This window comes from Paramormyrops kingsleyae, chromosome 16 (assembly GCF_048594095.1).
Source record: "Paramormyrops kingsleyae isolate MSU_618 chromosome 16, PKINGS_0.4, whole genome shotgun sequence".
In the NCBI taxonomy this organism is placed as follows: domain Eukaryota; kingdom Metazoa; phylum Chordata; class Actinopteri; order Osteoglossiformes; family Mormyridae; genus Paramormyrops; species Paramormyrops kingsleyae.
Genome location: NC_132812.1, coordinates 29,609,108 through 29,628,256, shown reverse-complemented (window position 1 = coordinate 29,628,256; position 19,149 = coordinate 29,609,108). Strand labels below are relative to the sequence as shown.

The 19,149-nt window shown below is 41.8% G+C and overlaps 3 protein-coding genes across 5 annotated transcripts; all 3 read right to left on the bottom strand.

Moving 5' to 3' along the window:
* Positions 1-7: 7 nt before the first annotated feature.
* On the bottom strand, positions 8-1,923 carry LOC111856263 (S-geranylgeranyl-glutathione receptor P2RY8-like). 3 transcript variants are annotated; one of them, XM_023836064.2, is made up of 3 exons: positions 1,449-1,921; positions 965-1,067; positions 8-817 (listed from the first exon to the last, which is right to left on the bottom strand). In XM_023836064.2, exons 2-3 carry the CDS (start codon positions 1,042-1,044, stop codon positions 13-15), a joined length of 885 nt encoding a protein of 294 aa, XP_023691832.1. In that variant the 5' UTR covers positions 1,045-1,067; positions 1,449-1,921; the 3' UTR covers positions 8-12. The 3 variants fall into 3 exon arrangements, with proteins under 3 accessions (XP_023691832.1, XP_023691830.1, XP_023691831.1); XM_023836062.2 differs by having other exon boundaries at positions 8-1,067; positions 1,449-1,923; XM_023836063.2 differs by having other exon boundaries at positions 965-1,922.
* Positions 1,924-2,883: 960 nt separating this feature from the next.
* Positions 2,884-5,351, bottom strand: LOC111856261 (uncharacterized). Its single transcript, XM_023836060.1, has 3 exons — positions 5,297-5,351; positions 4,500-4,553; positions 2,884-4,315 (listed from the first exon to the last, which is right to left on the bottom strand). The coding sequence occupies exons 1-3, from the start codon at positions 5,349-5,351 to the stop codon at positions 3,570-3,572; spliced, it is 855 nt and encodes a 284-aa protein (XP_023691828.1). The 3' UTR covers positions 2,884-3,569.
* A 2,900-nt stretch (positions 5,352-8,251) lies between these two features.
* cdc16 (cell division cycle 16 homolog (S. cerevisiae)) lies at positions 8,252-19,149 on the bottom strand. Its single transcript, XM_023836061.2, has 18 exons — positions 18,901-19,149; positions 18,332-18,386; positions 17,690-17,787; positions 17,490-17,528; positions 16,800-16,940; positions 14,402-14,561; positions 13,195-13,289; positions 12,228-12,361; positions 11,945-12,024; positions 11,358-11,407; positions 11,108-11,181; positions 10,614-10,739; positions 10,289-10,441; positions 10,135-10,198; positions 9,967-10,028; positions 9,266-9,401; positions 8,828-8,918; positions 8,252-8,702 (listed from the first exon to the last, which is right to left on the bottom strand). Exons 1-18 carry the CDS (start codon positions 18,946-18,948, stop codon positions 8,455-8,457), a joined length of 1,854 nt encoding a protein of 617 aa, XP_023691829.1. The 5' UTR covers positions 18,949-19,149; the 3' UTR covers positions 8,252-8,454.

The following is a 19,149-nucleotide window of genomic DNA, read 5'->3' as shown; positions in this document are numbered from 1 at the left end:
ATATTCGATGCTTTACAGCATCCTGTGTCTATCTGAAGTTTCCCCAGTTGTATTCCTCAGATCTGTCAAATCAATTCTTGCTTCAGTTGTTGCTTCATCATGTGACCAACAGAGGAGTTTCCTATGAAGTTTCTGTCGAAATTCCCTTGAAGCAAAGTAATAGATAAATGGGTCAATGCAGCAACTTAAACTATTGAGGCCCAGAGAAAGTTTGTAATAAACATACAAACTCCTCCCATAGGCAAAGTAGACTAGGTGTAAAGTCTGAAGCAGGATGTTTGGCAGGTAACATGAAACAAAGCAGAGCATCACAACCACAATGAGACCAATGGTTTGGTTCTTTGACTGCCACGTGTCTCTGTGCCGTGAGCTGCAAAGCGTCTTCAGGATGGAGGCATAGGAGCCGACCAGTACAAGGAGAGGGACCATGAAGAAGAACAAAAGCAAGGCACCAAAGTAGAGGAACGCCAGGGTCATGTGACTGAACAGGCCTTTTGGCAGAATGTCAAAGCACGTGGTGACATTGAGCTGGTGGACTCGGAAGGTGATGTCTTTGTACAGCACAGGCACCTGGACTGATAGCACTAAGGTCCAGATGAACACACAAACCAGAAGGGCGTTCCTGGTTGTCCTATAGTGTCTCGAGCGCAGCGGGTACACAATGGCCAAGTAGCGCTCCAGGCTAATGGCACAGGTGGTCAGGATGGAGCCATTCATGTTGCAGTAGAAGACAATGGTGGAGATGCTACACATAATCCTTCCAAATGGCCAGTCATTGCCCTGGAAGTGGTAGACCATCTGAAAGGGCAGGAAGGCACTGTAGATGAGGTCGGTTAAAGATAGATTAATTGCAAAAATGATGGTCGGGTTTCTGTTTTTGGTATGGAGACAGAGTAACCACAGGGAGACAATGTTGCAAGGTGTGCTGACGACGAAGACCAACAGGTAGACACCTGGCACCCACCGTGTCAGGATGGGGCTGGTCACCATCTCTAAAGTGCTGGCGCTAATATTCTGAATTGAGATGTTATTTAATGAATCCATCTGCACATGAATCTTCCCAATTACTGAAAAATAGAAGCACTTTGGTGACCAACTGTGCAGGTTAAACATCAGTACAGAATTATAAGTTTGAGGAAGTCAAGAGAATAAAATACAATTCTTTCAGGAAATTTCCACGGTCATTTTGTAACTGTGCTGAATTGAACTTTGCAGCTTAGCGAAAAATAAAAATAATTTTTACAACCTTTTACATATTGTATTAATATGTAATATAGAAGCATTTTATATGTGTGTGTTTTATATATAAATGGATGATACAGTGGAAATACACTATAATATAATGCCGCGAATTGAACATATAAGTTTCATGTGAAGTTGCTAAAGCTTTATGAAAATCTTCATGTATATGAGACAGACATTAAGACAAGAAGTAACTTGACACTCACCTTTTCCATTACAGCTATGCGGATACCTTCACGTTGCAGAGGATATGAAAATACCTTCAAATGAACAGTAAGATCAAAAAAAAGAAAGAAAAATAACTCAATGATGAATGAGAGACCAAATAATCGTGTAATAGCAATTTCTGTTCAGGGACGTCTACAATAAAACACAGTTCTCTCGCACGAGTGCTTGTCTCAGCCTGATAGGTCCTTAGGAAGCACAGACGAAACTGCGTCAATATTTCCCTTGCTTCGGTCTGAAAGTGTGCAGTGAACAGCCATCAAAAAACATTCTTACGTCACCGACCTAAAGAAATGTGTGCTTGGACACCAGGTTCCAGTGGCATACCGACATAATTCAGATGCCTTTAAATGGCAAATTCACCAGATAAAACCACTGTTCACATATACATTCTTCATTAATACTACTGTATTTCACTGTTATGAGTATATTTATATGAAACCACATGAACTTGTGCTTCTGTGGAAAAGAATAAGGATGTATGTCCTAGATAGATTAGCAAAGATTAGCTGGCTATGTTGGGTGAATGTGTCTTAACTGATTAGCATTTTATGACTTTCATTAAGGAAGTACACGTAGTACTCAGGAAACCACACTAAAGTCATGAAAAACGAATGGGCAAAATGACAAATCTCTGACCTTTGAAAACCCAGAGAAAACAATTGGATGAAGTCTTTTATACAGTTAATGTGAGATGGACCCGAATTGTTAACAGAATGTTTTCTGAGTCACTCGTTATCTCCACTTATTAGTTACTAACTGGCATTTTCATTTTTACTCATTGCAGATGATGAGTAGATGACAGGAAATCTCAACGATAATGAATACAAGCAGATAAAGTACCGATTAATGTGAAACACGACACACGACTACAAAGATTTCATTTTTTTCATTAATACACAAACATACAAAAACACAGTGACTGCAGGCCCCACATATTTTTATAGTAATACATATGAATTCTCAAAAGTGTGGTGTAGACCGTCTCATGTGCCACTCTTCCTGGTGTAGACCGACTCATGTGCCACTCTTCCTGGTGTAGACCATCTCATGTGCCACTCTTCCTGGGACAGGCTTCAAACACACTACATCCCACATGATCCCAGCAGGTATAAAGATGGATGCATGGATGGATGGACGGATGCGTGGATGGATGGCATTTTTTATGTTCTTTTGTTACAGTCAACAGAGCATATCATGTTGTTACTAACACTTGTATTTTCAAGGCAATACTTTTCATAATTTAGTATACAGTAGATTTATCTTGTACAGCTTTGGTGGGAAGCACACAGAGTACATGTCCAATGGCAATAAAGATATTCTATTCTATTCACCAATGAGTAACAGCTAGGCAAACGTTTTTTTTTTTTTAAATCTGCACTGTTATTCAACTACAATTAACATTTCTACCCCCGACTTCTGAGTTTTGCAAACACTGCAAACCCTCCTGGATTGCTGCAACAGAAAAGCACTGTCACTTTGTTTACATACCAGAAAATTAAACGGTACATTTTTCCATCAAAGCATATATTTTTTATTTGTCAGAGACATACTATTTTGTTCCAGGTTTTGCCTTGAATAAATCATGAATTTTTAACACTTTTGTGCTAATTGTATGAAGAGTTTTGTATGAAGAGATTTCAATATGGAGAAATTCTTGTTGGTGATTGTAGAAAAACATCAACAAAACAACAACAAAAAAACTAAACAATTTGGACATTTAACACAAAGAAAATTCATAGGAAAATATACATTTCTGAATCACAGTTTCAACATGTAGTAACAATACTATTCATGGTGATAAGTTCTTTGTTTTTTCCCTCTACCAGTTCATAAAAACTATCCGAATATAGATTATTGATGGGATGAGACACTTGTAGCTTATTCAGGACTTTGCTGATGAAAATCAAGCATGGAAATCAATAATAATATTTGGACTTGTCTCTTTCAGTGGCCAATATTTTGTGCAGCACTTCATCATTCCTGGAAAAGTGTTATCTGCTACTGTAATCAAGTATTGGATGGGCTTCAGGTGAAGGAACAGACATGAGCCCCTTGAAAGTGCACACTGCAGTCTGAATGAAGAGTGGCCAGGCATGAGACTAATCCTGATCATCTAAGTGCTCGTCGCTGTCTGACACCCAACCCTCTGCCCGGGAAGAGCTGCAGTGGTTCAAGTGTCTGCGGATGCCACGCAAGAAATTGGATTTGAAAGAACAGTAGGGACACTGATAGATCCCCTGCTTGTGGATCATGCTTATGTGGCTGTTGAGAATGCTTTCCAGGAGAAAAGACTTGTCACACTCCTTGCAGATGTAAGGTTTGGGGATGTCATGTTTCTTGCTGACGTGATGAAGCATGAAGCCTTTCATCTTGACACGCCAGTTGCAGATGTTGCAATAGTAGCGTCCACCATTGCGACGGAAGTACTTGGACAGCTCTGCTTTATCCGCTCTCGCTCCATCATGCTCCTCCTTGGTTAGGGAATAGTCTGGGAAATCGTCATCTGTGGCATGCTCCTCATCACTTTCAGCCTCCCTCTTTCTCTTTAAGGCCTGGCTAGGGGAGCCAGAGCAGCGAGAATACTCATCATCACACTCTTCCTCCTCAATCTTGAGGTTGCTCAGAGCTGCAAACTTTGAGGGATCTCCTCCATACTCATGCTCCGCAATTTTTGAGTCCAGCGGCTCACTGTGACAGGTGTCCAGGTTGTCTTCTTCGTTGTGTTCCTTGCTGTCATTGCTGTCACTGAGGTAGTCTTTTGGGTCCCCGTTCCTGCTCTGCTTGGCCTTACGTGCAAAACAATGTCTGGAGATGACGTGGTCATACACACAAGCAAATGTCTTCCCTGTGAAAAAACACGTCTGACAGTGGAAAAGCTTGCCGCTTCTCTGGTAGAAGATTATTTTACCAAGACGCCCAAGGTCAATGTCCTCACAGTGCACTGGGTGGTAGGTGCCAATATGAATCTGATATGTTACATTGCTTTTGCACTGGAAACTGCAGAAGGCACACTGGAGACGATGTCTCACCACACAACTGCTTATTGTTTTCTTGAAATTCATTAGCTCCCCTTGACCATTCATCTGTAAAGTTAAAAGTCTATGTTGACTAACAAATATTATTCTCTCCTGCCAAGATATTCCTTAATAAATCTATACACCTTGGATGCCTGTGATTAGGTCATTCCTAATCTCATTTACTATGAGGATGATCACTCATAAAGGATCCATTTTACTGATCCTTTCAGAGGGTGATACGGTATTCTGTTATTAGGAACGTGGTTGAATTGAAACACATTAAATGTGTTTTTACCTGTCTTTTATCTCTAGATCATGTACTGTATTTAGGACTTAAAATTTTTGGGTTAGAGCAAGTATGCTACTGTCCTGCAAGTAATTTGGCATTTAATTGAAACGTATTCATACCGTTATATTCAGAAAATGCGGCGTTAATATTTAATACTCACTGTTTGATGAGCTTCATATGTTCCTTTGGCTGTGGATATGAAGCAACATCACCGCAAAACCATCTCAGCATTTCCGCGACTGGTGTTCAGCGGTATTGCTTTACCGGCAAATCATACCTGCAGGTTCTCCCGCAACTAAAAATAATTTTAATCTGTTATTAGAGACCATTAAACCAAATTGGCGTCTGTAGTGAACGGAATGATGAGACACGTTTTGTGTGCATGTAGCTGAGATCAGTCTGACGCTCGGTAGTTACTGGCATATTTTCTCATAGGATTCCTTTGCGTGTGATTATATGGAATCAGCTACAGTGATTAACAACAATATGTTGGTAGAAGCCGTAAGAGAATCTAATGTACAACTCTTGATAGAGAGGTTGTCATTACCCACCCTCTCATCTAACATGACTGTCATTCGAGCAATTTTTAGAATGTGTCCATAAGTTTATTGTTGTTATTATTATTATTATTATTATTAAAATCGTAACGGTATATGGAATTCGGGATCGACAGAAACATAACCCCATAACAGAAAAGGCTGCTATGGTACTCTATTTACGCATAGGGTATGTCTGCCAATCATATGCAGAGCTGATACCATGTGACCGGAAGCAGTTCTCGATGGGTCGGCTCTTATTTTGATACTACTGTCATTCCGCTTGTGACACTTGCATCGATGCATTCTTTAAGTTAGTTCGCGTTACCTTGTCAAAGAAAGTATGTTTGTGTATGTTCTACAGGAGCATATTCAATAATTGTAAAACATCATTTCAAAATGCTCAGTTAGAGTAGTTCTTATGCAGAAGGAGCAGGTGCTCTAGTAGATGGCCAGTTATGTTTACGAAACCTCAGAGGATTCTTATTTTATCTTCACATTTAATTGTTTTTGTGGAAAGAACATTCCCTGTACAATGAACAGACATTCCACACATGAAGAGTTGATGGTGGAACTGGTGATTTTAGTAGCACCTTTGGTGCTCACTGATGACTTTAAATGATCAAGTCACACTGTGGCAATAGTCAAGAAAGCCCAACAACGCCTCTACTTCCTCAGGAGACTGAGGAAAGCCTGGATGTCCCCCACAACCCTGTGCAGATTCTACAGGTGTACAGGTGTAGCATGTGGTGAACTCAGCACAGAAGATCACGGGCGCACATCTCCCTGCGATCCATGACATCCCCACTACACGCTGTCTCAGGAAAGTGAACTGTATCAGGCGCGCCCCCAGCCACCCTGCACCCTCCTCCCATCTGGGAAGTGACTAAAGTCCATTCCGACACGCACCTCCAGGTTCAGGAACAGTTTCTACCCAACTGCAATCAGACTCATGAACAATCAGTAACCTTGTGTCACCTCCACTGCTGTCTTTCAGGATATTATATGATACTAGGAAGACATATAGGAAATGTACATATATAAATGATCTTTTTTCCCCCCACTTGATTTTAATTATAGAAAATCAAATGACACAAGAGACAAATGACACAAGAGTAGGGCTTGTTTAAGCTTAACCTGTTGAGGGACTGTCCTCTGGGGTCAAATGGATTTAGGAAAAAGTAAGTGAAAAAAATAAAAGACCAGTTTTACACATTCATACATCCATCTTCCAGCCATTTATCCTGCTTAGGATTATGGGTGTGCCGGAGCCTATTCCAAGCTGTGCAGGGCAAAAGGCGGGGTAACTGTGGCAGGCCATCACAGGGCACAAATATATTTATACGCAGAATAAGTAACTTAAAGATGCCAGTAACCCTATCTCTGGATTCCAGGGGGCCGTTTCACAAAGCAGGATTTCTTGCTTAGCAGGATAACTTGTCAGATTTAAGGTAATCTGGACTAAATATAAGTGAATGAAGATAAAGTCCATTTAGCCCAGACTACCTTATATCCAACAAGTTATCCGGCTAAGCAAGAAATCCTGCTTTGTGGAGCACCCTCCCGATTGAAACCCCCACAACACAAGGGAAACTTGCAAACTACATAGACAGACTAGAAGGAGGATTTGAACAACAGTGGTACCCACTGAGCTGACCGCCAGTTCTACATATGTACATTGAAAATGAAATTCAATTTATTTATTTTCATCCAGTACCGATTTGTGGAGAGCCTATTACAGGAAGCTCAAGACAGTGCGCTGCGGATGCACTGGATGGGATGGCAGGCGATCAGAGGCCACACTGTCACACATACTAGGTACAATTTTGAGGGACCACTTCCCCTGGTGTTTTTGGACTTTGGGAGGACACACAGACGTAGTCAACACAAGAGGCTAAACACTGCACCACCATGCTGCACCAGTGTAAATGTTCTCAACTGAAATAAAAAAATATATATAAATAAATGTTAACACATAGTTAAGTCTTGGAATTTGTATGAGATCAGGTTCACTGGATGACTGAGTGCAGCTACATTAAAACACTATAAAATAATAAAAATATTAGTGTATTTAACCTACAAAGTAAATAATGTAAACATTATACCTTAGCTTGTACAAATAATGATGTACTTCTGGTAACAGGGGTACGTAGACAAGTCCTTCTTACAGCATAGTTCGTAAGTTTGACCATCAGTGGAAGTCATTGAAACTATAAATAAAAAGACTATACTGATTATTATTCAAGAAATTTTTATAAAGATTACTGAAAGAACATTTCAGTAATATATGAGAAGCAGAATTTCCATTTCACTTGCAAAGAGAATAATAATGGTTTAATAAGTGTAGTTATTAACACAGCACAAGTGCAGCCATTAAGACTCATCACGGATAAAACTTCATTGACATTGTAAAAACCTGTATCTGAAATTAGAGTACTTATTAGAGTACTTTTAGAGGACTTGCTCAAATCGCTCTTCATCTGTACTGCAAATATCTTGCTGCCAAGGTGGCTGCATAAGCCAGTTTGAATTTGAGGCCCGATATTCTATCAGGGCCCTGGACTCTGGCAAAGTGAAAAGAGAAAATTGCAGGCAACCATTTCTGTAAAACTGCTTAGCAATGACAGAGTATGATGGAAATTCCAGGAAAACACCAGCAGGCTGATACAATGGGTATTACAGTGGAGCTTAATACATGTGGTTTGAGATCAGCACCATATGGTTCATTTACTGGAATTTGAACAGCAAGCTCCCCCTGCTGGTGATTAACGTGAACCTTCACATTTATGCTCCTCAAACATACCTGCCTCAAGACAACCTTTAATATTCTGTTACTACAAAAGTGAACATGTGCATATTTGGCTCTAGATACAGGAAGTCGGCCACAACTTTCTGCTGAAAAAAAAATCTCTCAATGATACTGTAGATATCACAAAAGCGACTATGAACATACTGTTTATTGTTGGGATTGTTAGAGTTGCGAAGCCTCACTTGCATTCAGTTCATTTATTTCAAAGTAAAAATCCACAGGTAAAACTAATACAGACATTGCTTCTGATGGGAGGAATAGGGAAGATCTGAGTTTGATGTTCCCACTGTCCAAAGCGCCACATGCTGACAGCCTTGATCTGGCCCTGGACCATCATGTGCTGGTATCAGACATCGACGTCTCCAGCATCATGTCGCTCTCGTACATGTCGAACTCCAGCGTGGTCGTGCGCCTGAGGCTGGCCTCTGATGGCTTCTCCGGTTTGGGGGAGGACGACTCAAGGGTTCTCATAAAACTTTCGTTCAGGGGCTGGAACTCACTGGCGTCCCCAGAGGTGTCGAGCAGCTTCATCAGCGCTGGCGCGCCCAGGGAGCTCCTCAGCTTGTCCTTGATGTCAGTGCCTAAAACAAACAGTGCAGTGTTCTCATTCTGCACCATCCTTCCCCAAGGGCCCCAGAGGGCAGGCCGTGGGCCCCAGAGGGCAGGCCGTGGGCCCCAGAGGGCAGGCCGTGCCACTGCAACTCACCAATATAGGCCTCGGTGTCACCGATATACATTTCAATGCAGTGTCCTAACATCGTCACAGAAAACGTATCGTCTCTTTTAAGGCCAAGTGCCTGTCAAAAAATTTTAGGGAAAAATACACGTAAATCAATATACAGACGCTTTAATGATTTTAATGAATTTGCCGAACTGTATGCTAATGTAAGTGTTCTAAGCATGTATAAGGTAGGCTAGGCTATGACGTTTGTTAAGTTAGGTGTACTGTATTAAAATGCATTTTCGCCTTACGATATGTTTATTGGAACGTAACCCCATCATAACTTGGGGAGAGACTGTATCAGATCAAAGGTTATTTAAAAATACATTAAACTGGGAAAGTTTTGAGGTACATCAGATTTTTCCACAGATAAACATATACTCCCAGGAAGGGAATAGTTGCTAAGTGTTTAAGCAGCCCTACCGTGTGGAAGTAGTCGATAGCACTCTCAAAATCTCCCATAAGGCTGTGAACGTAGCCAATGGCGGCGTAGGTAGAAGCATTCTGGGGGATGAGAACAAGGGCCTGACGGTGGTACTCCAGGGCCTGCTCATACTTCCTGCAGGGAGAAACCATCTGTCAGTACACTCATGTTATCGATACTGGAATCGACAGTGAGTGTACCCCTCAAACACTGCAGCAAGGGTGTATGTAAGAGGTTGTAATCATTCTTATTTCTATAGCATGTGAAACATTTGAGTGTTAAAGTACAGATACACGTTCAAGAAAAGGCAGCTGGTATGTTTACAGAATCAGAGACGCCAAGCCTAGAAAGCTGCACAGCCCAGTGCAGTGTACTTACTCAGCACAGCCCAGTGCAGTGTACTTACTCAGCACAGCTCAGTGCAGTGTACTTACTTAGAAAGCTACACAGCCCAGTGCAGAGTACTTACTCAGCACAGCCCAGTGCAGTGTACTTACTCAGCACAGCCCAGTGCAGTGTACTTACTCAGCACAGCCCAGTGCAGTGTACTTACTCAGCACAGCTCAGTGCAGTGTACTTACTTAGAAAGCTACACAGCCCAGTGCAGAGTACTTACTCAGCACAGCCCAGTGCAGAGTACTTACTCAGCACAGCCCAGTGCAGAGTACTTACTCAGCACAGCCCAGTGCAGTGTACTTACTTCAGCTTCCGGCAAACGTGTCCCAGGTTGTTGAGTAAAGGCTCCCATTTATCCACAGTAACCTGTTTAAAAAACTGACATCATCTTACAGAATAATGAATTCAGAAATCAGTGGCTTGGGAGGGGGCGGGCGGGGGGGCAGGTCCATAGTTTCACAAGGATGCTTACCTCATTTCCAATGGTCTTAATCTTCTCCATCGCATCCAAAAACAGCTTTTCTGCTGCCTTCCAGCTGAAACAAGTGGCAAAAGCAAATCTGTATATTAGAGAAGCCAAATCATGGCTGTAATTATCACATGGCTTTATTTGCAATGAGACTCACTCTCCGTTCTGGAAGGCTACCACAGCCACCTCGTGTATGACAAATGGATCCTCGGGTGCGATGCTGAGGGCCTGGCTGAAGAAGCGCTCGGCCAGCTTGGAGTTGTTGGTCAGCCCGTACTCCAGGCCAATGTACAGCATGGGCAGGTGGCACCTGTGGTCGGGGTCAAAGGTCACCGCCTATCACGTGCTGACAAGGGGGCCATAGCCTGTGTTACTCTGTGTCACCTGTCAGCTGGACATTGAATTCCAGTTACAGTGCTTGTATCACTGATGTATTATTTTCCAGAGGATGCTCAGGATTGTAAACGTCCAGAGAAACATACCCCTTCATCAGCTGGGCCGCAGTGAAGTAGGCAGCCATGGCCTGGTCGTGTTCGCTCTCCACGGCAAACGAGTGTCCGTACGCGATCCAGGCCGGGCCGTACTTCCTCTCCAGGGTGGTGGCTTTGCTGAAGGGAGGAACCATTTCTGCTGACTGAAAACCCTCACTGCAGTACACTACTGCCCATTACTATGGAACGGTATTATTTTCACTTCAGCTTTATTTTTTTGTGGTGATATTGGTCATTAAAATCTTTGCAATAAGGAAGGAAAAAAAAACAATGAATACTCTGTGTGTGGAGTTTGTATCTTCAGCCCATGTTGCACAAGCTTTACACCAAAGACATGCAGTTTTCTGTATTCAAGTCCCTAATTTGGCCATGGTGTCCAAGTGTACATGCGAGTGACCATAGAGAGGCTAGAGGACGGATGGATGGATGGATGGATGGATGGACGGATACATTAAGGTAGTTGATTTCCCTCCAAACAGCCTTACCTGAGGTACCTCCTTGCATGTTCATTTTTGTGTCCGACCATCAGGTAGTAACATCCAACAGCAAACCAGGACACCTGAGGTACGATATGCAAACTTATAAATGGGGCACTTCTGATAACACAATATGACAATTAGCAGGAAACACAGAAATGGAGAGTGAGTTCGCTGTGCAGTTATATGCACAGAACACAGAACCCAAACAGGGGCTTCTATTGTGGATGATGGGGAAAGGGAGGAGAGATCTACTTACAGGGCTGTTAGGATACAAATCCACCAGTTTGTGTGAGAGGTAAAACAGCTCTGTAAGGGTAAGAACAAAACCACTGTTTACAAATTCTGTCTGCCCTTCACAAAGCGAACCTCAGCAACACAAGCATCACACAGTGGCCCTAGGCAACACAGGTGTCACACAGCGGCCCTAGGCAACACTGGAGTCACAAAGCGAACCTCGGCAACACAGGCGTCACAAAGCGAACCTCAGCAACACAGGCGTCACAAAGCGAACCTCAGCAACACAAGCGTCACACAGTGGCCCTAGGCAACACAGGCGTCACAAAGCGAACCTCGGCAACACAGGCGTCACACAGTGGCCCTAGGCAACACAGGCGTCACAAAGCGAACCTCGGCAACACAGGCGTCACACAGAGGCCCTAGGCAACACAGGCGTCACAAAGCGAACCTCGGCAACACAGGCGTCACAAAGCGAACCTCGGCAACACAGGCGTCACAAAGCGAACCTCGGCAACACAGGATTCACACAGCGACCGTCGGCAACACAGGTGTCACACAGCAACCCTTGCAAATGCACGCCCCCAAAGTACAGGTAGCTGATCTCACCGTTGGCTTTACTGAGCTCCACTAGAGTTCCTATGTGTACTGGTAGACAGTTAGCATGGAAAGGGTCTTTCACCATCACCCTGAGCAACAGAGAGACAGAAAGAGAACAGAAAGATTTCAGATCATAATACTAAATTACTGTTAGGACATTACAAAAGACAAAATGTAGGCAATAAATTACTAAAAAAACTGCAAGTGTAAGAAATATTATTTATTCCAAGATTCCGGAAACTTCTTCAGCCTCTGCTATCGGGGTGTAGTTATCAGGGTATTTTCCACTTACATGGATGTAAGCTGGTAGCACATTTTGAAGTCACAGTTGTAATAATGTCTCTCTGCCAGAGAAACCACTACATCCAGGTTGTCTTGGAGACCATTCACTGTGTCTGGGACAGTAATCTCACTGGGTTTGTTATACTGCGAAAAACATACAAAAAACATGTTAGGCCATTAACTACATAATAATTATATATACTTTAAAGGTATCAAAACAATCTTTTTCTTTACAGTACATTTGACAATCAGTAAACAAAACTGATCAGAATATAGTCATCGGTCCATCTGTCTTAAGCGCAAAAAGAAGTCACTAATCATGAGAACATAAATGTACAAAGGAGAGGAGGCCATTCGGCCCATCAAGCTCCTCTGGGGAGAACTCAACTAATAGCTTAAAGTTGTTAAAATCTTATCTAGCTCTGACTTAAAGGAACCCAGGGTTTTAGCTTGCACTACACTAGTAGGAAGACTATTCCATACTCTAACTACACGCTGTGTAAAGAAATGCTTTCTCAAATCCAGTTTCAAATTTCCACCTATGGCAACGGTTTCTTGTATTTGAACTAATATTGAAGTAACTATTTGGCTGAACAGCATCCAGACCCGTTAGAATCTTATATACCTGGATCATGTCCCCCCTTAGTCTCCTTTGCTCAAGGCTGAAGAGATTCAGCTCAGCTAACCTCTCCTCATAAGACATTCCTCTAAGACCAGGAATCATTCTTGTAGCCCTACGTTACACCCTTTCCAAGGCAGCAATGTCCTTTTAAAGATATAGTGACCAAACCTGCACACAATATTCTAGGTGGGGTCTTACCAAAGAATTGTATAATCGTAGCATCACTGGGCATTACCTACATCATGGCTGTAAGGATCCTGTATAAGTACAGCTAGATAAATGAACATTATTAAAACGCTACTTATGTATTTCAAACATTCCCAGACCTTCTGATATTAAGATCATACATAGTCACCTTCTTCAGCTTGTTCTCAAACAGAAAGCGTAACAGTTCCTCCTCTTCCTCGGTGCACTGCTGACTCAGAGGCAGTGAATCCAGGAAATCACTTTCTGTGGTGATGCAGTTACAGTAAGCATTACAATGCAACATCGGAGCAGGTTTTAATTTTGCTTTTGAAAATTAACTTGATTGCAACCTAATTTAAAGTCAATTGTATAAAAAAATCTAAATGAACAAAGTAAGAATAAGGAACAGCTATTTAAGTTAAAAAATCTGGAACTCTCAGAGGAAACCCCACAATGACACGAGGAGAACATGCAAACTCCAGACACGGAAACTCGAACCCAGGCCCCAGAGGTGCGATTGTAATTAGATGGACTGTAATAAAGTATTAATATAAATCTGATCCACAAAAAAAACCTTTTACCCGCTTTTTCTTTTATTATGCCAAAATAAATTAAAAAACAAGTCTTATCATAAAAGATTAAAACATTTTACAGGATGTAAAATACATGCATGGATTAATGCAGAAAACCTTTGGTTCTGCGGACTACACTGCCCCACAGATGCAAAACACAGGACTTTCATTTTCAACTGTCCACCCACGAGTAGTAGGTAGGTAAATGGCAGTTTTTTCCCCCAAAAACGGAGCTTAGTTTAAGATATCTTGACATAAATGAGAGCCTAAGTGACCAGATATCAGTCATAATTTTTTTAATATAAATTTCGCGTTTGTAAGGTAATACATGGCTGCCCCACACCACAAGAAACTTAATACTGAAATTACAGAGGAGTACCATCTGAAATCATTCACAATGATCTTGGCTGCCTGTTTTTCAGGCTGTTCAGACATGGTGCGCGGTCATAACTGCTTATTTGAGTAGAGGAAGTGTTAAGATAAATGTCAAGTAATAGATTTATGTATTAACAGTCAAGGGTACTCCCACCAACAGTACTATGGAAATCTAGCCAAAGTCTGTTTCTACAGTTGCACAACACCTAACAAAGAAACTCTTTAGTCTATGTAAGCATATCTGATCACGCTTGTTGCTAAAAAGTACAAAACATTTTAAAATTCCAAGAAGATATTACTTGGAAGTATATTGGTTTCCTCTTTGATTACAAATCCTGCCCAGAAATTGCAGCGTTAGCAGAATTGGGTGATCATGTGTCAGTAAAGGGTGACCGCCATCCATTGCCAGGAGCAGTGACACTTTCTCACCTTCTTGAGCTGTCAGCATGTGATAAGAGGTCAAGAGGTCAAAAGCCTCGAAGCAGTAGACGTCAAGTTTTAATGCCTCTTTGTAGCTGGCAGTGGCCAGTGGACGGTTGTCCATAGCGTCATAGATCTTTCCTCTCAATAAACAGATGGAGCTGCTGATCTGGAGAAGAATGAGATGAAGCATTAACTATGGTCCGAAATTCAAAAGAAAAACTTCGACAAAATTTATTCCAAAAGTCAAGTGACATCACCAAAAAAACAGGTAAAACCAAAGTAAAGTTTTGCAAAGCAATCTTGTTAAATGAATGAAACGCAGGGATCTAGAACAACTGGATGTGCTATGAATCCAGTGTGTGACTGTATCTCTTCCCAGTATCACCGCTGTTTGCTTACTTATATTCCCTGTTTGTTTGGTGGTTTGTTTTTCTTCCTTTCTTTGTTTATTTATTTATTCACTCTTTCCTCCGTCCTATGATGCTCTTGACTTTAGGCAGACAGTCAAGTGTTCAAAGTATGTCTTGCAAGTTCAAAGCCATACAGGGGTCTCACACACCAAGAAAAAATGATTTGCTTTGATTTGGCTTGACTTGACTTGAAAGGAAGAGTTTAGATCCCTGCACAACGACAGACATCCCACCTCTCTGGGAAGTTTCAGGAATTTCCCGTGAATTGACAGCAGCTTAATCACCCACGAACGACGAGCAATATCCTGGAAATCTTTTGTTCTGCTATTCAGTGATGGCAAAATGAGGAAGTAAGATTCACTGCCACAACTCCGCCCCAACTGGTCAGCAAATTTAACCACCAGCGCACCCTAATGGCAGCATTTTTATATCATCATACCATACAGATATTACACCACAGTATTAGGATTATAATGGTTTTCCTCATGTTCTGTTAAAGGCATAATTTTCAGTTCGTTACGCACAATGAAATGAATTAATGTATTTATTGACACAGGGGAAATGTTCAACATGGAAAACATTAGGTTAACTGTGGCTGCGAGTTGTTTATGGCTAATGCTGTTAACAGTCAGTCAGTCGGTGGTTTGGAAACCCTTTTGATTCTCCAATAAAATACACCAAGACCAGAGAGGGAGCAGCTGATAAGACCTAGACTGTCTGCCGACTATGTTGCTGGAAACACATCCAGCGTGCTAATTCAACTGAGATGATCATCCAAGAGTGTGTCACAGAAGCAAGGCAGAAACCACCTCGGCAAGTTAATGTCCCCATGGGATTTTTGCCAGGAAATTCAGGCCGAACTAGAGAGGAGTTTATCGCTATGGATATGCAATCATACTTGGTAGTAGAGAACACCGGATTTAGATTAAATTTATTTCATTGTGATTGTTATGATGCTGTAATTTTGATTTATTAATTTTACATATCTATGTTTACAATATGCAAATAAGCATCTGCTAGCTTTTCCAGCCTTCCTTTACCTGTGAGTCAGGTGTGAAGCCTCTGACCAATCAGAATCAGTAATCATTAAACTACCTGGGAGAACTGTAAACAAAGCCTGAATTTGGAATCGAGGACCAGATTTGAAGAACCCTGCCCTACATAGTATACAGTATTTTGAAAAGAACTGCTGTTTCAATTTTTCCCCAATAAAATTTGCTGGGGTGGGGGAGGAGGAGGGCATATATACAGCAGTATATAATATTACCATAATACCCCCCACAGAAACCCCTCCTGGTTGTACCTCCTCCTCCTCCCAGAAATCAATATGCCTACGGTGGGATGTTTGCTACAATCAGAGCTTCAATGTGCTTTTATCAACTCCGAAGTTCTACAAATTGGCTGTTTGGCCCGTTACTGGTGAAACTGACAATGCAGGTGATTCATAAGTGTCAATCGTTGATACAACCAATAATAGGAGCCTTATTAATAAACATTTTAGTCGTCATAATGCTATTGATATCGCACAATACTAATTTATTTGTTAGTCATTATTAGTTACCTAATTAATTATAGAATATATAAAGGAATAGATAAATAAAAGCAATAATAAAATCACAATAAGTCCACACAGCAACAGTAAAATCATTCAGAATGCAGAGATCAACCAAAGCAAAAAAATCAATGTAACAGGGGTATTTTGCTGTACTCATTTTACAGTACACTGTAGCATAATTTTTAATAAGTGTTTGCCATTTCTAAGAGAGTCACCTAGCTAAAAACACACAAGATTTACTTTACAGAACAACTACTCAAATCATCAGATTAACATGTTGAAATGTGTTGTGGTTCTTCTAGCATTAATCCAAATACTGATTACATCATATCCAGTTATACACCTTTAAGGACAGTTATCATGCATTGCGCACATCAGCTTGCGTGCATTCTGCAGTGCATTCTGCAGTGTGCTTTCAGATGATCATCAGCAGACTTACTGAAGCAGGGGACATGCCCCAGTCCTTGACAGACTCTGTAACGACACTGTCCTCCTTCACACTCCTGTCCAGCAGCTTCTTACTCACAGGTTCCTCCATGTCCAGAACATCGAGTGCTTGCTGATACTCTTTAGCAGCATACTAAAAGAGGAGAAGCAACAACTATTTATATCAGCGTTTCCCGACCTGGTTCTCGGGGACCCACAGGCGGTCCTCCCAGCTCCCAGTGCTGAGCTCACCAGTCACTGCCCAAAGTCAGTGAAGGTACTCCCAGTGACACCAGTGGAATACTGCTAACTTTTTGGCCAACCTTATTAATGCCCCAGGCTGAGTGGTAGCTTAGCTTCTCAAGTGAGAGAACAGTGAATGGGAGAACATTAAGAGAGAAATTATAATTTATTGACATGTTCTTCCACTAGTGAAAACTTAAATTCCACCCGGTTTTATCAGCCAAAAGATATATTGGTTGAGCTCTATTGTAAACATGATAGCTGAAATGTAATTCCTCAGTGGCAATTATTCAGATACATTCTCCATTAAAATGCACAAGCATCGAGAGACACTCCCATGAATTGACAAAAATCCTCACCATGAAAAACTGAGGTGAGGAGAGTTCTTAAAGTAATTATCAATTCTATGAAAAGGTTACCTATGTTTCTGTCATCATGCGGTTCAGTTAGCAATACTCACATGGCATCTTGCTGCAAGGTACTGACATGCTCCATATAGCTAAAGGAAAGAAATGCATGTTACAAAAGCAAAGACATCAATACAGAAATGCAACATCTCAGAACCCAAGTTCATTTCACATGCATGGACCTTTAAATTACAATTGTAACATATCTATTGAACCAAAACAAAGACAGTCAGCACAAGAGAAGGAGCTCTACCTTATCTAGCTTCCTTGAGCGCAGGGCATGAGCAGCCCTGTGATACTGGGATGTAAGATAAAGGCACTGTGCTAGCCAGTAAGCGTCCTGGGGGTCTTCTGCAGACAAAGTATTCATGGGTCAGAAAACATCACACTATGGACATTTGGAACACCACAGAACATTCCGAATCCCACATTTAATTTTACTGCATAACAACACAAACAGCTGATTGAAGTGAGCAGGACAGAGGTCCCTCATCAGTCTTCCAACTGCTTATCCAGTAAGGGACTGAGGTGGGGCCTGGAGTGTATGTGAGGCAGCACAGGGAAGAGTGTGTCAGATAAGTCCTCGGGACCCTCAGACGGTCCACGTTTTTGCTCCCCCACGGAGTTGGAAGGGAGCAATATGATGGACCGTCTAGGGGTCCCCAAGGACTGATCTGAGAAACACTGCCATAGGACACAGGGTAGGGAACAAGAGATGCAAGGGTGCATGCACGCACACACACACACACAGATTGGCCAAAATGCATTGTGGGAAGAAACCAAAATTCTAGCAGGAATCCAGCATATTACATGCAAACTGTATGCAAAGCTACACTGTCATGCGCTGAGCCACCATGCCGCCCCATGGCAGAAAAGTGCAGAACCGAAAGCTCACCGTGTGATAGGGACGCAATTTTGTCTGCCCAAAACAGAGCGCTCTGGTACTGTTGCTGCAAACAGAGACAACAGGTAAATGACTGAAAACTACCATCTGTAACAGATAATAATTTTATAATGTCAGCCTAGTATTATTCAGGTTATGGAAATCATATGAATAGTAGGGAGATGCACTGAAATACATTGAACCATGTTTATTTCACTTATTTGACTAAGCTATTTGAGTTCTCGGATTTCAGTTAATTCAACTAATCATCCATGCATCTAAGTATAAACTCAATCATTTTTATTCCCCGTCCTAATGTCAGTTCTCGGGACATCAACATTAATGCAAAGAAAAATGTATGGAAAAATAACCGACCAACCAATCTTCTCAAACTGATATGACTGACAGAGGCCTGGTTTAATAAATCAATCGGTAGGAATTAATATGTCCTCCACGAACGGCCTCTCGTCTGCATTTATCTGCGATTCTATGTATTTTACACCGACGCTAATTTCGGCGACCTATGAGGTGCTGGGATTTTCTCACCCAACTCCACCATGAACTTAAACCAGTCATCTCACCTGATCGATATAATGTCGCACACGTTTCCGCAGTCTGTCAAGATTCATGGTTAATTGCTTTTAGAGTTCCTTCCTATCTGAAAACGACTTACACTACAGCTATGTTATAAAATGGGACCATAGTAGCTTCTTTGTGTTTATTCAGTTCATTTTCTTTTCTTAGATTACCGTCGCACATTCACAGTGCTCGTTCGGAGTCCCGCGGCTTCTCTTTACCGGCAGTGTTATAACGAAAATGTTCCGGCGGGA